This window comes from Manacus candei, unplaced genomic scaffold (assembly GCF_025592945.1).
Source record: "Manacus candei isolate 608988 ecotype Guabito, Panama unplaced genomic scaffold, ASM2559294v1 h1tg000267l, whole genome shotgun sequence".
Lineage (NCBI taxonomy): Eukaryota > Metazoa > Chordata > Aves > Passeriformes > Pipridae > Manacus > Manacus candei.
The window spans coordinates 35,688-59,578 of NW_026138315.1; the positions used below are offsets into that span (position 1 = coordinate 35,688).

The window sequence follows — 23,891 nt, forward strand, 5'->3', positions numbered from 1 at the left end:
CCACAGTGTCCCCACCCCACCCAGGTACAGGCACTGCCGGATGGTCTCCTCTGTCCAGGGGGCTGCCACCTCTGCGGGGAGGGGACAGGTGGCATTGTCACCCCGGGATGTCCCCCCCACCACCACCCCACCCAGGTACAGGCACTGCCGGATGGTCCCCTCCATCCAGGGCGCTGCCACCTCTGGGGGGGGGCACACATGGCATTGTCACCTGGGGATGTCCCCACCCCGGGAATGTCCCCCACCACCACCCCACCCAGGTACAGGCACTGCCGGATGGTCCCCTCCATCCAGGGCGCTGCCACCTCTGGGGGGGGACACACATGTGGCATTGTCACCTGGGGATGTCCCCCACCCCGGGAATGTCCCCCACCACCACCCCACCCAGGTACAGGCACAGGCACTGCCGGATGGTCTCCTCTGTCCAGGGGGCTGCCACCTCTGGGGGGGACACACACATGGCATTGTCACCCTCCTGACAGACCCCAGGATGTCCCACAGGGTCCCCAGACCCCCAGGATGTCCCACAGGGTCCCCACCCCACCCAGGTACAGGTACAGGCACTGCCGGATGGTCTCCTCTGTCCAGGGGGCTGCCACCTCTGGGGGGGACGGACAGGTGGCATTGTCACCCCGGGATGTCCCCACCCCGGGAATGTCCCCCACCACCACCCCACCCAGGTACAGGCACTGCCAGATTGTCCCCTCTGTCCAGGGGGCTGCCACCTCTGGGGGGAGGGGACAGGTGGCATTGTCACCCTCCTGACACACCCCCTGGATGTCCCACAGTGTCCCCCACCCCACCCAGGTACAGGTACAGGCACTGCCGGATGGTCCCCTCCATCCAGGGGGCTGCCACCTCTGGGGGGGACACACATGGCATTGTCACCCTCCTGACACACCCCCGGGATGTCCCACAGTGTCCCCACCCCAGGGATGTCCCCCCACCCCACCCCACCCAGATACAGGCACTGCCAGATCGTCCCCTCTGTCCACGGCGCTGCCACCTCTGCAGGGGGGACATGTGGCATTGTCACCCTTGTGTGTCCCACCCCGGGGATGTCCCACCTCACAGATGTCCAACACCAGGGATGTCCCATCCCAGGATGTCCCACAGTGTCCCCACCTCAGGGATGTCCCACCTCAGAGATTCCAGCACCAGGGATGTCCCACCTCAGGGATGTCCCACAGTGTCCCCACCTCAGGGATGTCCCAGCCCGGGGACATCCAACCCAAGGGATGTCTCATCACGGGGATGTCCCACCTTGGGGATGTCCAACCCCAGGGATGTCCCACCTCAGGGATGTCCCCCAGCGTCCCCACCTCAGGGATGTCCCACCTTGGGGATGTCCCAGGGCTGTCCCATCCCAGGGATGTCCAATACCAGGGATGTGCCACCTCAGAGATGTCCCACAGTGTCCCCACCCCAGGGATGTCCAAATCCAGAGATGTCCCACCCCAGGGATGTCACACAGTGTCCCCACCTCAGGGATGTACCCCAGTGTCCCACCTCAGGGATGTCCCAGCCCAGGGATGTCCCACCTCAGGGATGTCCCCCAGTGTCCCCATCACGGGGATGTCCCAGCCCAGGGATGTCCAGCACCAGGGATGTCCCACCTCAGGGATGTCCCACAGTGTCCCCACTCCAGGACATCCCACCTCAGGGATGTCCCACCTTGGAGATGTCCCAGGGCTGTCCCATCCCAGGGATGTCCAATACCAGGGATGTCCAACACCAGGGATGTGCCACCTCAGAGATGTCCCACAGTGTCCCCACCCAGGGATGTCCCATCCCAGGATGCCCCACAGTGTCCCCACCACAGGGATGTGCCACCCCAGGGATGTCCCATAGTGTCCCCACCTCGGGGATGTCCCACCTTGGGGATGTCCCAGCCCAGGGATGTCCAACACCAGGGATGTCCCACAGTGTCCCCACCTCAGGGATGTCCCAGCCCAGGGATGTCCCACCCCAGGGATGTCCCCCAGTGTCCCCACCTTGGGGATGTCCCACCTCAGGGATGTCCCACCTCAGGGATGTCCCCCAGTGTCCCCACAACAAGCACCAGGACTGTCCCCACCCCAGGGATGTCCCAGCCTGGGGATGTCCAACGTCAGGGATGTTCCACCTCAGGGATGTCCCAGCCCAGAGATCTCCCCCTCACAGTGTCCCCAATCCTAGGAACACCCCCCCAGGTCCATCCCACCCCCCCAGGGTGTCCCCAGTGTCACCTGTGTCCTTGTCAGCCCCAAAGAGGGGACAGGAGGGGACAGAGGGGACACAGAGGGGACTGAGGGGGGGTTGGGGTGCACCAGGAGCTGCAGGGATTTAAGGGTGGATCTCCCACCCTGGGGATGTCCCATCCCAGAAATCTCCCCCCCCACAGTGTCCCCAACCCCAGGGACACCCCCCAGGTCCATCCCACCCCCCCAGGGTGTCCCCAGTGTCACCTGTGTCCTTGTCAGCACCAAAGAGCACTGAGGGGGGGTTGGGGTGCACCAGGAGCTGCAGGGATTGGAGGGTGGATCTCCCACCTTGGGGATGTCCCCTCAGAGTGTCCCCAACCCCAGGGACACCCCCCAGGCCCATCCCACCCCCCCAGGGTGTCCCCAGTGTCACCTGTGTCCTTGTCAGCCCCAAAGAGGGGACAGGAGGGGACAGAGGGGACACAGAGGGGACTGAGGGGGGGTTGGGGTGCACCAGGAGCTGCAGGGATTGGAGGGTGGATCTCCCACCTTGGGGATGTCCCCTCAGAGTGTCCCCAACCTCAGGGACACCCCCCAGGTCCATCCCACCCCCCAGGGTGTCCCCAGTGTCACCTGTGTCCTTGTCAGCCCCGAAGAGGGGACAGGAGGGGACAGAGGGGACACAGAGGGGACTGAGGGGGGGTTGGGGTGCACCAGGAGCTGCAGGGATTGGAGGGTGGATCTCCCACCTTGGGGATGTCCCCTCAGAGTGTCCCCAACCTCAGGGACACCCCCCAGGTCCATCCCACCCCCCAGGGTGTCCCCAGTGTCACCTGTGTCCTTGTCAGCCCCGAAGAGCACGGAGGGGGGGTTGGGGTGCACCAGGAGCTGGAGGTAGTTGAGGGCGAACTTCTCGACGTACTCGCGCAGCGGCTCCTTCTCGTACATGCGCTTGATGAAGAGCAGGGCCTGCTGCCTCACCTGGGGGGCACGGGGGGGTCACCGGGGTGGGGACACTGCAGGGACACCCCTGGGGTGGCACCGGGATGGGGACACTGCAGGGACACCCCCCAGGTGCCACCTTGTCCTGATTGTACAGGTGCTTGATAAAGAGCAGGGCCTGCTGCCTCACCTGGGGGGCACGGGGGGGTCACCGGGATGGGGACACTGTGGGGACACCCCTGGGGTGCCACCGGGGTGGGGACACTGCGGGGACACCCCTGGGGTGCCACCTTGTCCTGATTGTACAGGTGCTTGATGAAGAGCAGGGCCTGCTGCCTCACCTAGGGGGCACGGGGGGGTCACCGGGGTGGGGACACTGTGGGGACATCCCTGGGGTGTCACCGGGATGGGGACACTGTGGGGACACCCCTGGGGTGGGAGGGGGGTGGGGACACTGCGGGGACACCCCCCGGGGACACTGGGGTGGAAGAGGGACACCAGGATGGGAGAGGGACATTGGGATGGGAGGGGGACACCAAGGTGGGAGGGGGACACTGGGATGGGGACACTGGGATAGGAGGGGGACACCAAGGTGGGAGGGGGACACTGGGGTGGGAGGGGGACACTGGGATGGGAGGGGGACACCAAGGTGGGAGGGGGACACCAGGGTGGGAGGGGGACACCAGGGTGGGAGGGGACATTGGGGTGGGATGGGGATGGGATGGGATGGGATGGGATGGGATGGGATGGGATGGGATGGGATGGGATGGGGATGGGATGGGATGGGATGGGATGGAGGTCCTGGGGATGGGAGGGGGACAGTGGGGTGGGAGGGGGACACCAGGGTGGGAAGGGGACATTGGGATAGGAGAGGGACACTGGTGTGGGATGGGAGGGGGACACTGGGGTGGGATGGGATGGGAGGGGGACATTGGGATGGGATGGAGCTCCTGGGGTGGGAGGGGGACACTGGGATGGGATGGAGGCCCGGGGGATGGGAGGGGGACATCAGGTTTGGAAGGGACCCACAAGGATCATGGGATATCCTGGTCAGGAAGGGACTCAGAGGGGTCTCAGAGTGCAGGGGGCACTGGGAGGGCACTGGTGGCACTGGGAGGATCTGATGGCACTGGGAGGGCACTGGGAGGGCACTGGGAGGATACTCGTGGCACTGGAAGGGCACTGGTGGCACTGGGAGGATCCTGGGTGGTACTGGGAGGATCTGATGGCACTGGGAGGGCACTGGGAGGGCACTGGTGGCACTGGGAGGATCTGATGGCACTGAGATGACACTGGTGGCACTGGGGGGCACTGGGAGGACACTGGTGGCACTGGGGGGCACTGGGAGGATCTGATGGCACTGGGAGGACACTGGTGGCACTGTGGGACACTGGTGGCACTGGGAGGGCACTGGTTACACTGGTGGCACTGGGAGGGCACTGGTTACACTGGTGGCACTGGTGGCACTGGGGGGCACTGGGAGGACACTGGTGGCACTGGGAGGGCACTGGGAGGATCTGATGGCACTGAGATGACACTGGTGACACTGGGGGACACTGGTGGCACTGGGAGGGCACTGGTTACACTGGTGGCACTGGAGGGCACTGGGAGGACACTGGTGGCACTGGGAGGACACTGGTGACACTGGGGGACACTGGTGACACTGGTGGCACTGGGAGGGCACTGGTGACACTGGGAGGGCACTGGTTACACTGGTGGCACTGGGAGGGCACTGGGGGACACTGGTGGCACTGGGAGGGCACTGGTTACACTGGTGGCACTGGGAGGGCACTGGTGGCACTGAGATGTCACTGGTGGCACTGGAGGACACTGGTGGCACTGGGAGGGCACTGGTGGCACTGGGGGGCACCGGGAGGATGTGATGGCACTGAGATGTCACTGGTGGCACTGGTGGCACTGGGGGGCACTGGGAAGATCTGATGGCACTGGGAGGGCACTGGTGGCACTGGGAGGGCACCAGGAGGGGCACCTTGTCCTTCTCGTGGGAGCTGAGGTCCAGCAGCACGTGCAGGTACTGGAACTGCCGCGACGGGCGCTTGAAGATCAGGTCCCGCAGCGTCGACATGCCCAGGTACGTCCGGCTCTGCGGGGCACGGCGGGCACGGGGCGGTCCCAACAATGTCCCACAGCACGGGGGGATCCCCCAGCCCCGGGGGGCTCCCCCAACCCTGTCCCCATAGCCCCGGGGGTCCCCCAACCCTGTCCCACAGCACGGGGCGGTCCCAACAATGTCCCACAGCACGGGGGGATCCCCCAGCCCTGTCCCACAGCACGGGGGGCTCCCCCAGCCCTGTCCCCCAACCCTGGGGGGCTCCCCCAACCCTGTCCCACAGCACGGGGCGGTCCCAACAATGTTCCTACAACCCCGGGGGGCTCCCCCAGCCCTGTCCCACAGCACGGGACGGTCCCAACCCTGTCCCCCAGCCCCGGGGGGCGCCCCCAACCCTGTCCCCCAACCCTGGGGGGCTCCCCCAACCCTGTCCCACAGCACGGGGCAGTCCCAACCCTGTCCTACAGCACGGGGGGGCTCCCCCAACCCTGTCCCACAACCCTGGGGGGCTCCCCCAATCCTGTCCCACAGCACGGGGCAGTCTCGCCCTGTCCCACAGCACGGGGCGGTCCCAACCCTGTCCCCCAACCCTGGGGGGCTCCCCCAACCCTGTCCCACAGCACGGGGCGGTCCCACCCTGTCCTACAGCACAGGGGGTTCCCCCAACCCTGTCCCCCAACCCTGTCCCACAGCCTGGGGGGCTCCCCCAATCCTGTCCCCACAGCCCAGGGGGCTCCCCCAACCCCGGGGGTCTCCCCCAGCCCCGGGGGGCTCCCCCAGCCCTGTCCCACAGCACGGGGCGGTCCCACCCTGTCCCACAGCACGGGGGGCTCCCCTAATCCTGTCCCACAACCCCGGGGGGCTCCCCCAGCCCCAGGGGTCTCCCCCAACCCTGGAGGTCTCCCCCAACCCTGTGGGTCTCCCCCAATCCCGGGGGTCTCCCCCAACCCTGTCCCCACAACCCCGGGGGTCTCCCCCAGCCCCAAGGGTCTCCCCCAACCCCAGGGGTCTCCCCAAGCCCCCGGTGCCCACCCCAGCCCCAGAGGTCTCCCCCAACCCTGGGAGTCTCCCCCAGCCCCAGAGGTCTCCCCCAACCCTGTCCCACAACCCCGGGGGGACTCCCCCAACCCTGTCCCCACAACCCCAGGGGGCTCCCCCAGCCCCGGGGGTCTCCCACAACCCCAGGCTCTCCCCCAGCCCCGGGGGTCTCCCCCGGGTGCCCACCTCGTCCTCGCAGTACTTGCGGATGACCTCGAGGGCGCTCTCGGTGATCAGGGGGGCCTCCAGCACCACCTTGGTGAAGATCCTGGGGGTGGGAGGGACAAGGGGGTCACCCGGGGGTTGGGGACACGGGGGGGACACAGCCAGGAGGGGGGCTGGTGCTGTGGAGCCTGGTGGCCCCATCCTGGGACCGGCAGCCTCAGTGGTCCCATCCCATCCCTGGTGGCCCCAAAACATCCCTGGTGGCCCAATCCCAACCCTGGTGGCCCAATCCCAACCCTGGTGGCCCCATCCCAACCCTGGTGGCACCAACCCATCCCTGGTGGCCCCATCCTGAGACCAGTGGTCCCAGTGGATCCATCCTATCCCCGGTGGCACCATCCCAGTCCTGGTGGCACCAGCCCAACCTTGGTGGTCCCATCCCAGCCCTGGTGGCACCAACCCAGCCCTGGTGGGCTCATCCCAGTCCTGGTGGTCCCATCCCACCCCTGGTGACCCCATCCCATCCCAATGTCTCCATCTTACCCATCCTTCTGGTTGGGTTTCTCCTGAAGCCCCGCCAGGAGCTCCATCCCACCCCAATGTCCCCATCCCACCCCAGGATCCCATCCTACCCATCCTTCTGATCCGGTTTCTCCTGCAGCCCCACCAGGAGCTCCATCCCACCCCCTCCCACCCCACTGTCCCCCTCCTACCCCAATATCCCCTCCTACCCATCCTTCTGATCCGGTTTCTCCTGCAGCCCGGTCAGCAGCTCCATCCCACCCCAGTGTCCCCATCCCACCCCAATCTCTCCATCCTACCCATCCTTCTGGTCGGGTTTCTCCTGCAGCCCGGCCAGCAGCTCCATCCCACCCCAGTGTCCCCATCCCACCCCACTGTCCCCCTCCTACCCATCCTTCTGATCCGGTTTCTCCTGCAGCCCGGCCAGCAGCCCGATCAGACACTCGTCGTAGCGCTCGGGGCCCTGATGGTCCCAACCCAACCCTGGTGGCCCCATCCCACCCCAATATCCCTCTCCCATCTCAAGCTCTCCATCCTACCCATCCTTCTGGTCGGGTTTCTCCTGAAGCCCCCCTAGGAGCTCCATCCCATCCCATCTCATCCCACCCCAATGTCCCCCTCCCACCCCAATATCCCCTCCTACCCATCCTTCTGATCCGGTTTCTCCTGCAGCCCCCCCAGCAGCCCGATCAGACACTCGTCGTAGCGCTCGGGGCCCTGATGGTCCCAGCCCAACCCTGATGGTACCAGCCCACCCCATCCCACCCTGGTATCCCCTCCTACCCATCCTTCTGATCCGGTTTCTCCTGCAGCCCTGCCAGCAGCCCGATCAGACACTCGTCGTAGCGCTCGGGGCCCTGATGGTCCCAGCCCAACCCTGGTGACCCCATCCCATCTCAATCCCTCCACCCTACCCATCCTTCTGGTCGGGTTTCTCCTGCAGCCCCCCCAGCAGCCCGATCAGACACTCGTCGTAGCGCTCGGGGCCCTGATGGTCCCAGCCCAACCCTGGTGACCCCATCCCACCCCAGAGTCCCTCTCCCACCCCAGAGTCCCTCTCCCACCCTGGTATCCCCTCCTACCCATCCTTCTGGTCTGGTTTCTCCTGCAGCCCTGCCAGCAGCCCGATCAGACACTCGTCGTAGCGCTCGGGGCCGGCGCCGGGCCCGCGGCTCAGGTAGGAGTTGTACTCCTGGAAGAGCCACGCGAAGGCCAAGTCCAGGCGGCCCCGCACGTCGTCCAGGATGAAGGCCAGGACCTCCCCCTTGAGGGGCACCTCGAACTGCGTCACCAGCGACGCCAGGATCTTCACCCGCGCCTGGGGAAGGGCTCGTTAGCGGCCCGATAATTAACGGGGCTCACGGGAAGGGAAGGCGGAGCCCGACCCGCGGCCCCAAACGAGACACCCCGAAAACAACACCCCAAAAACACCGCCCCGGTCCCAAAATCCCAAGGGCTGAGGGTTGTCTGAGCGCTCCTCCAGCTCTGGAATTGGGGAATATCCCGAGGGAAGGGAGCCAGGAGGATCCTGGAATATCCTGGACTGGAAAGGAGTCAGAAGGATCATGGAATACCCTGGACTGGAAGGGACCCAGAAGGGTTTCTCGGACCGCAGGGGGCACTGATGGCACTGGGAGGATCTGATGGCACTGAGAGGGCACTGGTGTCACTGGTGGCACTGGGAGGGCACTGGTGTCACTGGTGGCACTGGGAGGGCACTGGGAGGGCACTGGTGTCACTGGTGGCACTGGGAGGGCACTGGTGTCACTGGTGGCACTGGGAGGGCACTGGGAGGGCACTGGTGTCACTGGTGGCACTGGGAGGGCACTGGTGTCACTGGTGGCACTGGGAGGGCACTGGGAGGGCACTGGTGTCACTGGTGGCACTGGGAGGGCACTGGTGTCACTGGTGGCACTGGGAGGGCACTGGGAGGGCACTGGTGTCACTGGTACCCACCTGGGCAGCCCCGCTGGAGGCCACAGCCCTCTCGGAGTGCAGGGGGCACTGGGAGGGCACTGGGGGGCACTGGGTGACACTGGGGGGCACTGGGAGGATCTGGTGGTACTGGGTGGCACTGGGTGGCACTGGTGACACTGGGGGGCACTGGGAGAATCTGGTGGCACTGGGAGGGCACAGGGAGGGCACTGGGAGGGCACTGGGTGTCACTGGGAGGGCACTGGGAGGGCACTGGGAGGGCACTGGGTGTCACTGGGAGGGCACTGGGAGGGCACTGGGTGTCACTGGGAGGGCACTGGAGGGTTCCCATGGGTACCTGGGCAGCCCCGCTGGACGCCACGGCCCGCTCGGAGCGCAGGGGGCACTGGGGGGCACTGGGGGGCACTGGGAGGGCACTGGGGGGCACTGGGTGTCACCGGTGTCCCTGGTACCCACCTGGGCAGCCCCGCTGGAGGCCACGGCCCGCTCGGAGCGCAGGGGGCACTGGGGGGGCACTGGTGGCACTGGGAGGGCACTGGGAGGATCTGATGGCACTGGTGGGCACTGGGAGGGCACTGGGAGGTCCCTGGTACCCACCTGTGCAGCCCCACTGGAGGCCACAGCCCTCTCGGAGTGCAGGGGGCACTGGGGGGCACTGGTGGCACTGGGAGGGCACTGGAAGGGCACTGGGAGGATCTGATGGCACCGGGAGGGCACTGGTGTCACTGGTGTCCCTGATACCCACCTGGGCAGCCCTGCTGGATGCCACGGCCCGCTCGGAGCGCAGGGGGCACTGGGGGGCACTGGGTGGCACTGGGAGGGCACTGGGAGGGCACTGGTGTCACTGGTGTCCCTGGTACCCACCTGGGCAGCCCCGCTGGACGCCACGGCCCGCTCGGAGCGCAGGGGACACTGGGGGCACTGGGAGGATCTGATGGCACTGGGGGGCACTGGGGGGGCACTGGGGTGGCACTGGGGGTTCCCATGGGTACCTGAGCAGCCCCGCTGGAGGCCACGGCCCGCTCGGAGCGCAGGATCCTCCGGACAGCCCCCAGTTTGAGCTTCTCCACCTGGACGTCGCTGAGCGGCTTCAGGACATCACTGAGCCGGAAAACCTTCTTACGGCCCCCGGGCCCAGGGAGGCTGCAATGGGATGGGATTGGGATTAGAGATGGGATTGGGATTGGGATTGGGGATGGGAATTCTGATCTTACGGCCCCCGGGCCCGGGGAGGCTGGAATGGGATTGGGAATGGGATTGGGGATGGGATTGGGATTGGGAATCCTGCTCTTACGGTCCCCGGGCCCGGGGAGGCTGCAATGGGATTGGGATTGGGATTGGGATTAGAGATGGGATTGGGGATGGGAATTCTGATTTTACGGCCCCCGGGCCCGGGGAGGCTGTAATGGGATTGGGATTGGATTTCGGAGGGTTTGGGGCTCTCACCGTGGCTGGGTGGATGGCAGGATGGGCTGGGGTGCTCTAGGGTGGGATCTGGGTGGATTTTGGGGTTGTTTTTGGGGTATTTTGGGGCTCTCACCGTGGCTGTGTGGATGGCAGGATGGGCTGGGGTGCTCTGGGGTGGGATCTGGGTGGATTTTGGGGTTGTTTTTGGGGTATTTTCATGCTCTCACCGTGGTTGGGTGGATGGCAGGATGGGCTGGGGTGCTCTGGGTGGATTTAGGGCTGTTTTTGGGGTATTTTCAGGCTCTCACCATGGCTGGGTGGATGGCAGGATGGGCTGGGGTGCTCTGGGGTGGGATCTGGGTGGATTTTGGGGTTGTTTTTGGGGTATTTTCATGCTCTCACCGTGGCTGGGTGGATGGCAGGATGGGCTGGGGTGCTCTGGGTGGGTTTTGGGGTTGTTTTTGGGGTATTTTCATGCTCTCACCGTGGCTGTGTGGATGGCAGGATGGGCTGGGGTGCTCTGGGTGGATTTTGGGGTTGTTTTTGGGGTATTTTCAGGCTCTCACCGTGGCTGTGTGGATGGCAGGATGGGCTCTGGCCTCCTCTTGGCCTGGGGGGCCTCGTCGTGCCCCGGGGCGGTGCCGTGGGCGCCCAGCACGGCGATGGCCTGGCCCTGCCCCAGGGCCGAGAGGCGCCGCTTGATCAGCACCACGTCGGGCTTGGGCACCTTCTCCTCCTTGGGCTCCTCCCGCAGCTGCTTCGTCTGCTCCACGCCTGGGACGGGGCAAAGAAACCCTCCTGATCCTGCCCCAAAACCTCCCAAATCCTCATCCTGCCCCAAAACCTCCCAAACCCTGATCCCACCCAACCTTCCCAGATTTTCTGCTTTGTCTGCTCCACGCCTGGGACGGGGCAAAGAAACCCTCCTGATCCTGCCCCAAAACCTCCCAAATCCTCATCCTGCCCCAAAACCTCCCAAACCCTGATCCCACTCAACCCTCCCAAATCCTTATCCTACCCAACCCTTCCAAATTTTCTGCTTCGTCTGCTCCATGCCTGGGACGGGGCAAAGAAACCCTGATTCCACCCAGAAATCCCAAACCCTGATCTCACCCAACCTTCCCAAACCCTGATCCCACCCAACCCTCCCAAATCCTCATCCTGCCCAAAAACCTCCCAAACCCTGATCCCACCCAACCCTCCCAAACCGTGATCCCACCCAAACCTCCCAAACCCTGATCCCACCCAACCCTTCCAAATTTTCTGCTTCGTCTGCTCCACGCCTGGGATGGGGCAAAGAAACCCTGATTCCACCCAAAAATCCCAAACCCTGATCCCACTCAACCCTCCCAAATCCTTATCCTGCCCAAAAACCTCCCAAATCCTGATCCTGCCCAAAAACCTCCCAAATCCTTTTCCTGCCCAAAAACCTCCCAAACCCTGATCCTGCCCCAAAACCTCCCAAACCCTGATCCCACCCAGCCCTCCCAGATTTTCTGCTTTGTCTGCTCCACGCCTGGGACGGGGCAAAGAAACCCTGATTCCACCCAGAAATCCCAAATCCTGATCCCACCCAACCCTCCCAAATCCTGATCCTGCCCAAAAACCTCCCAAACCCTGATCCCACCCAACCCTCCCAGATTTTCTGCTTTGGCTGCTCCACCCCTGGAATGGGGCAAAGAAACCCTCCTTATCCTGCCCAAAAACCTCCCAAATCCTTTTCCTGCCCAAAAACCTCCCAAACCCTGATCCCACCCAACCCTCCCAGATTTTCTGCTTCGGCTGCTCCACCCCTGGGATGGGGCAAAGAAACCCTGATTCCACCCAGAAATCCCAAATCCTTATCCCACTCAACCCTCCCAAATCCTTATTCCCCAAAAACCTCCCAAATCCTTATTCCCCAAAAACCTCTTACATCCTTAATTCCAACCCTCCCAAACCCTAATCCTACCCAAACCCTCCCAAACCCTAAATTTAACCCTCCCAACCCCTAATGCCACCCCTGCCCTCACCAGGCCCCTCACCGCCGCCATCACCTGTGTTGCCATGAGGAGCCTCTCAACCCTCCCAAACCCTAATCCCTCCCAAACCCTAATCCCAAACCCTAATCCCAAACCCTCCCAAACCCTAAATCCAACCCTCCCAAAATCCCAAAGGGGTCTCCCTTGCCCTCACCGGGCCCGAGTCCCGCCGCCGTCATCTGTGTGGCCATGAGGAACCTCTCAACCCTCCCAAACCCTAAATCCAACCCTCCCAAACCCTAAATCCAACCCTCCCAAACCCTAAATCCAACCCTCCCAAACCCTAAATCCAACCCTCCCAAACTCTAATTCCAACCATCCCAAACCCTAAATCCAACCCTCCCAAACCCTAAATCCAACCCTCCCAAACCCTAAATCCAACCCTCCCAAACCCTAAATCCAACCCTCCCAAACCCTTATCCCAACCCTCCCAAACCCTAATCCCACCCCTCCCAACCCCTAATCCCACCCAAACCCTAATCCCACCCCTCCCAAACCCTAATCCCACCCAACCCCTCACCAGGCCCGAGTCCCGCCGCCGTCATCTGGGTTGCCATGAGGTGCCCCTCAACCCTCCCAAACCCTAATTCCAACCCTCCCAAACCCTAAATCCAACCCTCCCAACCCCTTCTCCCCTCACCAGGCCCGAGTCCCGCCGCTGTCATCTGGGTTGCCATGAGGTGCCCCTCAACCCTCCCAAACCCTAAATCCAACCCTCCCAAACCCTAAATCCAACCCTCCCAAACCCTTATCCCACCCAACCCCTCACCAGGCCCGAGTCCCGCCGCCGTCATCTGCGTTGCCATGAGCCGGGCGAGGTGTTTGATCTGGGCCTCGGTCCCCGCCGACTCCACGGGCGTGTAGGTGGCCTGGAAGGAGGCGGGCATGGCCTCGGGCAGGTACACCATGCTGATCAGCACCTGGGGGGAGAGAGCACCTCAGGGACCCCAAAATGGCCCCCTGAGACCACCCTGGGCTGATCAGCACCTGTGAGGGGGGCACAGCACCTCAGGGACCCCAAAATGGCCCCCTGAGACCACCCTGGGCTGACCAGCACCTGTGAGGGGGGAGAGAGCACCTCAGGGACCCCAAAATGTCCCCCTGAGACCACCCTGGGCTGACCAGCACCTGGGGGGAGAGAGCACCTCAGGGACCCCAAAATGGCCCCCAGAATGTCCCCAATGTCCTGTCCCCATCCCTGACCAGGGCTGAGAAGAACCTGCAAAGGGGGGGTAAAGAGCACCTCAGGGACCCAAAAATGTCCCCCTGAGACCACCCCGGGATGATCAGGACCTGTGAGGGGGGACAGAACCTCAGGGACCCCAAAATGTCCCCCTGACACCATCCTGGGCTGAGCAGGACCTGTAAGGGGGGAGAGAGCACCTCAGGGACCCCAAAATGGCCCCCTGACACCACCCTGGGGTGAGCAGGACCTGTGAGGGGGGCACAGCACCTCAGGGACCCCAAAAATGTCCCCCTGAGACCACCCTGGGCTGACCAGCACCTGTGAGGGGGGAGAGCACCTCAGGGACCCCAAAAATGTCCCCCTGAGACCACCCTGGGCTGACCAGCACCTGTAAGGGGGGAGAGCACCTCAGGGACCCCAAAATGTCCCCCTGAGACCACCCTGGGCTGACCAGCACCTGGGGGGAGAGAGCACCTCAGGGACCCCAAAATGGCCCCCCGAATGTCCCCAATGTCCTGTCCCCATCCCTGACCAGGGCTGAGCAGGACCTGTAAGGGGGGCACAGCACCTTAGGGACCCCAAAATGTCCCCCTGAGACCACCCTGGGCTGATCAGGACCTGGAAGGGGGGGAGAGAGCACCTCAGGGACCCCAAAATGTCCCCAAGACTGTCCCCAACACGGTGTCCCTGTCCCTGACCAGGGCTGGTGAGCACCTGGGGGGGCACAGCACCTCAGGGATCCCAAAATGCCCCCCCCAGGTGCCCCCATACGAGGTTGGCCACGTTCTCGGGGGTCAGCAGGGGCTGCAGGAGGGTGATACCCCCCCAGATACCCCCCAGGTGCCCCCATACCAGGTTGGTCACGTTCTCGGGGGTCGGCAGCCCCCCAAGGTGCCCCCCACACCCGTTCTCAGGGGTCAGCAGGGGCTGCAGGATGGGGACACCCCCTCAGAGACCCCCAAAGTGTCCCCCACACCCATTCTCAGGGGTCAGCAGGGGTTGCAGGACATGAGATACCCCCCCAGGTGCCCCCCAAAGTGCCCCCTACACCCATTCTCGGGGCTCAGCAGGGGCTGCAGGATCAGGATACCCCCTCAGGTGCCCCCCAGGTGCCCCCCTCATACCAGGTTGGCCACGTTCTCAGGGTTCAGCAGGGGCTGTAGGACATGAGATACCCCCCCAGGTACCCCCCAAAATGCCCCCTACCAGGTTGGTCACGTTCTCGGGGGTCAGCAGGGGCTGCAGGATCAGGATACCCCCCAGGTGCCCCCCAAAATGCCCCCCATACCAGGTTGGCCACGTTCTCAGGGTTCAGCAGGGGCTGTAGGACATGAGATACCCCCCCAGGTGCCCCCCAGGTGCCCCCCCTACCAGGTTGGCCACGTTCTCGGAGGTCAGCAGGGGCTGCAGGAGGGTGATACCCCCCAGATACCCTCCCAGGTGCCCCCCATACCAGGTTGGTCACGTTCTCAGGGCTCAGCAGGGGCTGTAGGATGAGGACACCCCCCCAGGTACCCCCCAAAGTGCCCCCTACCAGGTTGGCCACGTTCTCGGGGGTCAGCAGGGGCTGTAGGATCAGGATACCCCCCCAGGTGCCCCCCAGGTGCCCCCCTCATATCAGGTTGGTCACGTTCTCGGGACTCAGCAGGGGCTGGAGGAGGGTGATACCCCCCCAGGTACCCCCCAAAATGCCCCCCTCATACCAGGTTGGCCACGTTCTCAGGGCTCAGCAGGGGCTGTAGGATCAGGATACCCCCCCAGATACCCCCCAAAATGCCCCCCTCATACCAGGTTGGCCACGTTCTCGGGGGTCAGCAGGGGCTGTAGGACAGGGATACCCCCCAAAATGCCCCCCCTACCAGGTTGGCCACGTTCTCGGGGGTCAGCAGGGGCTGTAGGATGAGGACACCCCCCAGGTACCCCCCAGGTACCCCCCAAAATGCCCCGTACCAGGTTGGCCACGTTCTCGGGGCTCAGCAGGGGCTGCAGGATCAGGACACCCCCCCAGGTGCCCCCCAAAATGCCCCCCTCATACCAGGTTGGCCACGTTCTCGGGGGTCAGCAGGGGCTGCAGGATCAGGATACCCCCCCAGGTGCCCCCCAAAGTGCCCCCTACCAGGTTGGCCACGTTCTCAGGGTTCAGCAGGGGCTGTAGGACATGAGATACCCCCCCAGGTACCCCCCAGGTGCCCCCCAAAATGCCCCGTACCAGGTTGGCCACGTTCTCGGAGGTCAGCAGGGGCTGCAGGATCAGGATAACCCCCCAGGTGCCCCCCAAAATGCCCTGTACCAGGTTGGCCACGTTCTTGGGGGCCAGCAGGGGCTGTAGGATGAGGACACCCCCCCAGGTACCCCCCAAAGTGCCCCCTACCAGGTTGGTCACGTTCTCGGGGCTCAGCAGGGGCTGTAGGATCAGGATAACCCCCCAGGTGCCCCCCAGGTGCCCCCCTACCAGGTTGGTCACATTCTCAGGGCTCAGCAGGGGCTGCAGGATCAGGATACCCCCCCAAAGTGCCCCCCAAAGTGCCCCCTACCAGGTTGGCCACGTTCTCAGGGCTCAGCAGGGGCTGTAGGACATGAGATACCCCCCCAGGTACCCCCCAAAATGCCCCCCATACCAGGTTGGCCACGTTCTCGGGGGTCAGCAGGGGCTGTAGGACAGGGATACCCCCCAAAATGCCCCCCTCATACCAGGTTGGCCACGTTCTCGGGGGTCAGCAGGGGCTGTAGGATGAGGACACCCCCCAGGTACCCCCCAGGTACCCCCCAAAATGCCCCGTACCAGGTTGGCCACGTTCTCGGGGGTCAGCAGGGGCTGCAGGAGGGTGATACCCCCCCAGGTGCCCCCCAAAATGCCCCCCTCATACCAGGTTGGCCACGTTCTCGGGGGTCAGCAGGGGCTGCAGGATGAGGACACCCCCCCAGGTACCCCCCAAAGTGCCCCGTACCAGGTTGGCCACGTTCTCGGGGGTCAGCAGGGGCTGCAGGATGAGGACACCCCCCCAGGTACCCCCCAGGTACCCCCCAAAATGCCCCGTACCAGGTTGGCCACGTTCTCGGGGGTCAGCAGGGGCTGCAGGATCAGGACACCCCCCCAGGTACCCCCCAAAATGCCCCGTACCAGGTTGGCCACGTTCTCGGGGGTCAGCAGGGGCTGCAGGAACTCGGCCGTGATGTCGGTGTCCGAGGGCGCGCTGACCCCCCCGCCCGCCTTGGCCGCCGCCACCGCCGGCGCCTCCAGGTCCTTGTCCTCGTCATCCTCCCCCAGGGGGGGCTCTGCCGGACAAGGGGGGGTCACTGGGGGGCACTGGGGGGCACTGGGGGGCCCCAGCACCCACCAGGACAACAGGGAGGGGCTGTGGTGACACTGCTGGTGACACTGCTGGTGACACTGCTGGTGACACTGGGAGGGACTGGGAGGGGTTAATGTCACCCAGGGGGGCTCTGTGGGACAAGGGGGGGTCACTGGGGGGCCCTGAGGGGCCCTGAGGGTCCCTGAGGGTCCCCAGCACCCACCAGGACACCAGGGAGGGGCTGTGGTGACACTGCTGGTGACACTGCTGGTGATACTGGGAGGGACTGGGAAGGGTTAATGTCACCCAGGGGGGCTCTGTGGGACAAGGGGGGGTCACTGGGGGGCCCTGAGGGGCCCCAGCACCCACCAGGACCCCAGGGAGGGGCTGTGGTGACACTGCTGGTGACACTGGGAGGGACTGGGAGGGGTTAATGTCACCCCCCCCCATCCAGGGTGACCAGGAGGGACTGGGAGGGACTGGGAGGGATTTAATGTCACACTGGGTAGCCCTGGGATGAGCTTGGGTGGCACTGGGAGGATCCTGGGTGGTACTGGGAGTACTCTGGTGGCACTGGGAGGACTCTGGTGGCACTGGGAGGACTCTGGGTGGCACTGGGAGGACCTCAGGTGGGCATTTAGTGCCACCACCCATCCCCAGCAAGGACTGGGAGGACCCTGGGTGGCACTGGGAGGACTCTGGGTAGTACTGGGAGGACTTTTGAGGGCCCCAACCCCCCCGGGGGGGGTTACAAAGTCCCCCTGGGTGGCACTGGGAGGACCCTGGGTGGTACTGGGAGCACTTTCAAGGTCCCCAAGTCTCCCAGGGGGGTTACAATGACACCCTGGGTGGCACTGGGAGGACCCTGGGTGGTACTGGGAGGACTCTGGGTGCTACTGGGAGGACCCTGGGTGGTACTGGGAGGACCCTGGTGGTACTGGGAGGACACTGGTGGTACTGGGAGGATCCTGGGTGGTACTGGGAGGATCTTTAGGGGGCATTTAGTGCCACCACCTGTCCCCAGCAAGGACTGGGAGGACTCTGGGTGGCACTGGGAGGGCCCTGGGTGGCACTGGGAGGATCCTGGGTGTCCCTGGGAGCACTTTTGATGTCCCCAACCCTCCTAGGGGTGTTAGTTTCTCACCGATCTTCATCTTGAGGGTGGGGTCGGGGGGGTTACAGTGTCACCCTGGGTGTCCCTGGGAGCACTTTTGAGGTCCCCAAACCCCCCAGGGGGTGTTGGATTCTCACCGATCTTCATCTTCTTGAGGGTGGGGTTACAGTGTCACACTGGGTGGCACTGGGAGGACCCTGGTGGTACTGGGAGGACCCTGGGTGTCCCTGGGAGCACTCTGGTGTCCCTGGGAGCACTTTTGATGTCCCCAACCCCCCAGGGGTGTTGGTTTCTCACCGATCTTCATCTTGAGGGTGGGGTCGGGGGGGGTTACAGTGTCACACTGGGTGGCACTGGGAGGACCCTGGGTGGCACTGGGAGGACTCTGGTGGTACTGGGAGGACCCTGGGTGGCACTGGGAGCACTCTGGTGTCCCTGGGAGCACTTTTGATGTCCCCAACCCCCCGGGGGTGTTGGTTTCTCACCGATCTTCATCTTCTTGAGGGTGGGGTCGGGCTCGTCGCGGGGCCGCTTGCGGGCGTCGCGGGGGCAGGGGGTGCAGCGGGCGATCTCGGCCTGGGGGGTGCCCAGGTCCACCAGCAGCGTCGTGATCTGCGGCTGGAAGTCCCCCGAGGACGGGTGGCGGAGCACGCTGAGCAGGTGCAGCTTCAGGTTCTTCCTCACGCTGCTCACCTGGGACTTGGCCAGCGTGGGAGGCAGGTTGGCTGTGAGGGGATATGGGATATGGGATATAGGATAAGTTATATGGGATGTGGGATGTGGGATGTGGGATGGGAGGGGTGGCACAGCACGCTGAGCAGGTGCAGCTTCAGGTTCTTCTGCACGCTGCTCACCTGGGACTTGGCCAGCGTGGGAGGCAGGTTGGCTGGGGGGGAGATGGGATTTGGGATGTGGGATTTGGGATATGGGATATGGAAAGGGGATATGGGATGGGGGATACAGGATACGGGATGTGGGATGTGGGTGGCCAGTGGGACACGGGGACAGGAGATGGCCAGGGATGGTCAGGGATGCCCAGGGATGTCCAGAGGTGGCCCTGGTGACCTTGGTGACGTTACCATGGAGGGTCTCGTAGGCCTGGATGACCTCAGCCATGAACATGGGCCACTGGCGGGCAATGGTGGCCAGTGGGACACGGGGACACCCAGGGACAGGGGATGGCCTGGGGGGACCCTGCTGGCCCTGGTGGCCGTGGGGACATTGGTGACGTTACCCTGGAGGGTCACGTAGGCCTGGATGACCTCGGCCATGAACATGGGCCACTGGCGGGCGATGGTGGCCAGTGGGACACGGGGACACCTGGGGGTTAGGGGATGGCCAGGGATGGCCCTGGTGGCCCTGGGGACATTGGTGACGTTACCCTGGAGGGTCTCGTAGGCCTGGATGACCTCGGCCATGAACATGGGCCGCTGGCGGGCGATGGTGGCCAGTGGGATATGGGGATACCTGGGGGTTAGGGGATGGCCTGGGGTGGCCCTGGTGGCCAGTGGGACATGGGGACACCTGGGGGTTAGGGGATGCCCAGAGGTGGCCCTGGTGACGTTACCATGGAGGGTCTCGTAGGCCTGGATGACCTCAGCCATGAACATGGGCCGCTGGCGGGCGATGGTGGCCAGTGGGACACGGGGACAGGAGATGGCCAGGGATGGTCAGGGATGCCCAGGGATGGCCAGGGGTGGCCCTGGTGGCCCTGGTGGCCATGGGGACACTGGGGACGTTACCGTGGAGGGTCTCGTAGGCCTGGATGACCTCGGCCATGAACATGGGCCACTGGCGGGCGATGGTGGCCAGTGGGATATGGGGATACCTGGGGGTTAGGGGATGGCCTGGGGTGGCCCTGGTGGCCCTGGGGACATTGGGGACGTTACCATGGAGGGTCTCGTAGGCCTGGATGACCTCGGCCATGACCCCAGACCGCTGGTGGGTGATGGTGGCCAGTGGGACACGGGGACAGGGGACACCTGGGGATGACCCTGGTGGCCCTGGTGGCCCTGGGGACGTTACCATGGAGGGTCTCGTAGGCCTGGATGACCTCTGCCATGAACATGGGCCGCTGGCGGGCGATGGTGGCCAGAGGGATATGGGGACACCCAGGGATAGGGGTGCCCAGAGGTGGCCCTGGTGGCAATGGGGACATTACCATGGAGGGTCTCATAGGCCTGGATGACCTCGGCCATGAACATGGGCCACTGGCGGGCGATGGTGGCCAGTGGGATATGGGGATACCTGGGGGTTAGGGGATGGCCTGGGGTGGCCCTGGTGGCCATGGGGACATTGGGGACGTTACCATGGAGGGTCTCGTAGGCCTGGATGACCTCGGCCATGAACATGGGCCGCTGGCGGGCGATGGTGGCCAGTGGGATATGGGGACAGGGGAATACACCCGGGCACAGGGGATGACCCTGGTGGCCCTGGTGGCCCTGGGGACGTTACCATGGAGGGTCTCGTAGGCCTGGATGACCTCGGCCATGAACATGGGCCGCTGGCGGGCGATGGTGGCCAGGGAGCCGAGCGCGGCCGTGAGGTTGATGGAGGAGATGGCCGGGTGCACCATGAACTTGAGCAGCTGCTCCAGCGCCGCCTTCCCCTCCTCCCACAGAGCACCTGCGGGCACGGGGGGGTTAGAGGGGGTCAGGGGGGGCCATGGGGGGTTAGAGGGAGTCATGGGGGGCACTGGGGGGTCATGGGGGACACAGGGGGGTTAGAGGGGGTCTGTGGGGTCACAGAGGGTGCCCTTCTCCCACAGAGCACCTGCGGGCACAGGGGGGTTAGAGGGGGTCAGGGGGGGCCATGGGGGGTCAGGGGGGTCTGTGGGGTCACAGGGGGTGGTGCCCTCCTCCCACAGAGCACCTGTGGGTATAGGGGGTACATGGGGGTCAGGGGGGGCCATGGGGGGTTAGAGGGGGCACAGGGGGGTCAGGGGGGGCCATGGGGGGCACAGGGGTCACAGGGGGTGCCCTTCTCCCACAGGGGGCACAGGGGGGTTAGAGGGGGTCATAGAGGGCACAGGGGGGTCAGGGGGGCACAGGGGGGTCTGTGGGGTCACAGGGGCTTGGGGGGGGGCTCCCATTGTCCCCCTTCACTGTATTTGATGACAGGGTGGTCCCTGGGGATCCTGTCCAGGTTGATGTCCCCCCCATGTCCCCCCTCACTGTATTTGATGACAGGGTGGTCCCTGGGGATCCTGTCCAGGCTGATGTCCCCCCCTGTGCCCCCTCACTGTATTTGATGACAGGGTGGTCCCTGGGGATCCTGTCCAGGCTGATGTCCCCCCCCTGTCCCCCCCTGTGCCCCCTCACTGTATTTGATGACAGGGTGGTCACTGGGCTGTCCCCCCTCACTGTATTTGATGACAGGGTGGTCCCTGGGGTGTCCCCCCTCACTGTATTTGATGACAGGGTGGTCCCTGGGGATCCTGTCCAGGCTGATGTCGTTCTCGTGCCGTTTGGGGACGTCGGAGTCAGCCATCCTGGGGGACAGGGTGATGATCAGCCCCTCCACGAACTTGATGGCGTGGGTGCGCACGCCGTCGTTGTCCGAGTCCAGCAGCAGGATGATGTCGCTGGCCATGGCCGAGACCAGGTCCCAGCAGGCCTCCTGCAGCTCCGAGATCACCTTCGACTTCACCAGCCACTGCAGCCAAAAAAAAAACCAGTTACAGAAAAATTAGAGTATTTTACAATATATGTTTATAGCATTTAATGTTTTTAATATGGAATTATCGGGGTATTTTAATTATCCTGCAGCTCCGAGATCACCTTCGACTTCACCAGCCACTAAAGGGACACAAAAATCACTCAGAAAAAAATCACAATATTTTATTATATACAATTGTCGGGGTATTTTAATTATCCTGCAGCTCCGAGATCACCTTCGACTTCACCAGCCACTAAAGGGCACAAAAATCCAATTATAAAATATGTAATTGTAGGAATTGATATTTTTAATATGGAATTATCGGGGTATTTTAATTATCCTGCAGCTCCGAGATCACCTTCCACTTCACCAGCCACTAAAGGGGCAGAAAAACAGTTATAAATATACTACAGTATTTTATAATATATGTTTATAGCATTTAATGTTTTTAATATGGAATTATCGGGGTATTTTAATTATCCTGCAGCTCCGAGATCACCTTCGACTTCAGCAGCCACTAAAGGGGCAGAAAACCAGTTAGAAAATATATAATTGTAGGAATTGATATTTTTAATATTGAATTATCAAGGTATTTTAATTATCCTGCAGCTCCGAGATCACCTTCGACTTCAGCAGCCACTAAAGGGCACAAAAATCCAATTATAAAATATGTAATTGTAGGAATTGATATTTTTAATATGGAATTATCGGGGTATTTTAATTATCCTGCAGCTCCGAGATCACCTTCGACTTCAGCAGCCACTAAAGGGGCACAAAAATCAGTTATAAAATCTACAATTGTAGGTATTCATATTTTTAATATGGAATTATCGGGGTATTTTAATCATCCTGCAGCTCCGAGATCACCTTCGACTTCAGCAGCCACTAAAGGGCAAAAAAATCCAGTTATAAAATATATAATTGTAGGAATTGATATTTTTAATATGGAATTATGGGGGTATTTTAATTATCCTGCAGCTCCGAGATCACCTTCGACTTCACCAGCCACTAAAGGGGCAGAAAACCAGTTAGAAAACATGTAATTGTAGGAATTGATATTTTTAATATGGAATTATGGGGGTATTTTAATTATCCTGCAGCTCCGAGATCACCTTCGACTTCACCAGCCACTAAAGGGCACAAAAATCCAGTTACAGAAAAATGAGAGTGTTTTATAATATAGAATTATAGCCATTGATATTTTTAATATGGAATTATCGGGGTATTTTAATCATCCTGCAGCTCCGAGATCACCTTCGACTTCACCAGTCACTGCAACAAAAAAAATCCAGTTATAAAATCTACAATTGTAGGAATTGATGTTTTTAATATGGAATTATCGGGGTATTTTAATTATCCTGCAGCTCCGAGATCACCTTCGACTTCAGCAGCCACTAAAGGGACACAAAAATCACTCAGAAAAAAATCACAATATTTTATTATATACAATTGTCGGGGTATTTTAATTATCCTGCAGCTCCGAGATCACCTTCGACTTCACCAGCCACTAAAGGGCAAAAAAATCCAGTTATAAAATATATAATTGTAGGAATTGATATTTTTAATATGGAATTATGGGGGTATTTTAATTATCCTGCAGCTCCGAGATCACCTTCGACTTCACCAGCCACTGCAGCCAAAAAAAAAACCAGTTACAGAAAAATTAGAGTATTTTACAATATGTGTTTATAGCATTTAATGTTTTTAATAAACAATTATCGGGGTATTTTAATCATCCTGCAGCTCCGAGATCACCTTCGACTTCAGCAGCCACTGCAGGGTGGTGAATTATAATTAAGCGACTTAATCATTAATTTTATTGTTAAATGATAAATTTATTCCTTGCCACTCACCATTTAGACTTACTATAATCTTAATCCTAATTAAGTTATTTATCGTCATAAATAACATATCATTAATATAGGATAAATAATTATTGAGAATTTTGTTACTTATTTCATTAAATTGCAATTAAATTATTTAACTGAATTATCCTTTAATTTATCACTAAATGATAAAGTTATCACTTAACACTCACCATTTAAAATTATTACAATTTTAATTCTAATTAAATTACTTAATTATCATTAACATATAATAAATAGCTACTAATAATTAAAAACAATTCAATTAAATTCTAATTAAATTATTTAAACAAAATATCCTTTAATTTATTATGAAATGATAAATTTATCGCTTATCACTCACCATTTAAGCTTATTACCATTTTTAATTCTAATGAAATTATTTAATTACTATATTAATTACCATAATTAATAGTTTATTTTCAATAATAAATAATAAGTAATTACTTTATTAAGGATGGCCCCTAATTAATGAGTTAATCACCTGCAGGG

The 23,891-nt window shown here is 61.4% G+C and overlaps 1 protein-coding gene and 4 long non-coding RNA genes across 21 annotated transcripts in view; 1 reads left to right on the top strand and 4 right to left on the bottom strand.

Moving 5' to 3' along the window:
* LOC127464751 (symplekin-like) overlaps window positions 1-23,891 on the bottom strand; it is a 43,161-nt gene that overhangs the window by 13,020 nt on the left and 6,250 nt on the right. For 14 of the 16 annotated variants that reach the window (XM_051775223.1, XM_051775224.1, XM_051775231.1 and 11 more), the window contains 11 exons: window positions 21,282-21,531; window positions 20,332-20,502; window positions 18,363-18,602; window positions 16,592-16,746; window positions 13,054-13,204; window positions 10,830-11,037; window positions 9,849-9,999; window positions 8,004-8,239; window positions 6,421-6,502; window positions 5,116-5,229; window positions 3,017-3,164 (listed from right to left, as the gene is read on the bottom strand). In XM_051775223.1, coding sequence (XP_051631183.1) covers window positions 3,017-3,164; window positions 5,116-5,229; window positions 6,421-6,502; window positions 8,004-8,239; window positions 9,849-9,999; window positions 10,830-11,037; window positions 13,054-13,204; window positions 16,592-16,746; window positions 18,363-18,602; window positions 20,332-20,502; window positions 21,282-21,531 — 1,906 coding nt within the window. Of the gene's footprint in view, window positions 1-3,016; window positions 3,165-5,115; window positions 5,230-6,420; window positions 6,503-8,003; window positions 8,240-9,848; window positions 10,000-10,829; window positions 11,038-12,804; window positions 12,845-13,053; window positions 13,205-16,591; window positions 16,747-18,362; window positions 18,603-18,698; window positions 18,764-20,331; window positions 20,503-21,281; window positions 21,532-23,891 lie in introns of all 16 variants that reach the window. The other 2 variants (XM_051775226.1, XM_051775225.1) reach the window with 2 other exon arrangements.
* Window positions 127-2,991, bottom strand: LOC127464752 (uncharacterized). Of its 2 annotated transcripts, XR_007901577.1 has the most exons (4): window positions 2,817-2,991; window positions 1,734-2,228; window positions 1,037-1,141; window positions 127-211 (listed from the first exon to the last, which is right to left on the bottom strand). It is a non-coding gene; the product is annotated as an uncharacterized LOC127464752 (long non-coding RNA). The 2 variants fall into 2 exon arrangements; XR_007901578.1 differs by lacking the exon at window positions 127-211 and having other exon boundaries at window positions 1,103-1,141; window positions 1,617-2,228.
* On the bottom strand, window positions 11,049-12,127 carry LOC127464753 (uncharacterized). Its single transcript, XR_007901579.1, has 3 exons — window positions 12,024-12,127; window positions 11,261-11,408; window positions 11,049-11,132 (listed from the first exon to the last, which is right to left on the bottom strand). It is a non-coding gene; the product is annotated as an uncharacterized LOC127464753 (long non-coding RNA).
* On the top strand, window positions 14,923-15,699 carry LOC127464754 (uncharacterized). Its single transcript, XR_007901580.1, has 3 exons — window positions 14,923-14,981; window positions 15,479-15,563; window positions 15,657-15,699. It is a non-coding gene; the product is annotated as an uncharacterized LOC127464754 (long non-coding RNA).
* LOC127464755 (uncharacterized) lies at window positions 21,755-23,362 on the bottom strand. Its single transcript, XR_007901581.1, has 3 exons — window positions 23,290-23,362; window positions 22,789-22,910; window positions 21,755-21,892 (listed from the first exon to the last, which is right to left on the bottom strand). It is a non-coding gene; the product is annotated as an uncharacterized LOC127464755 (long non-coding RNA).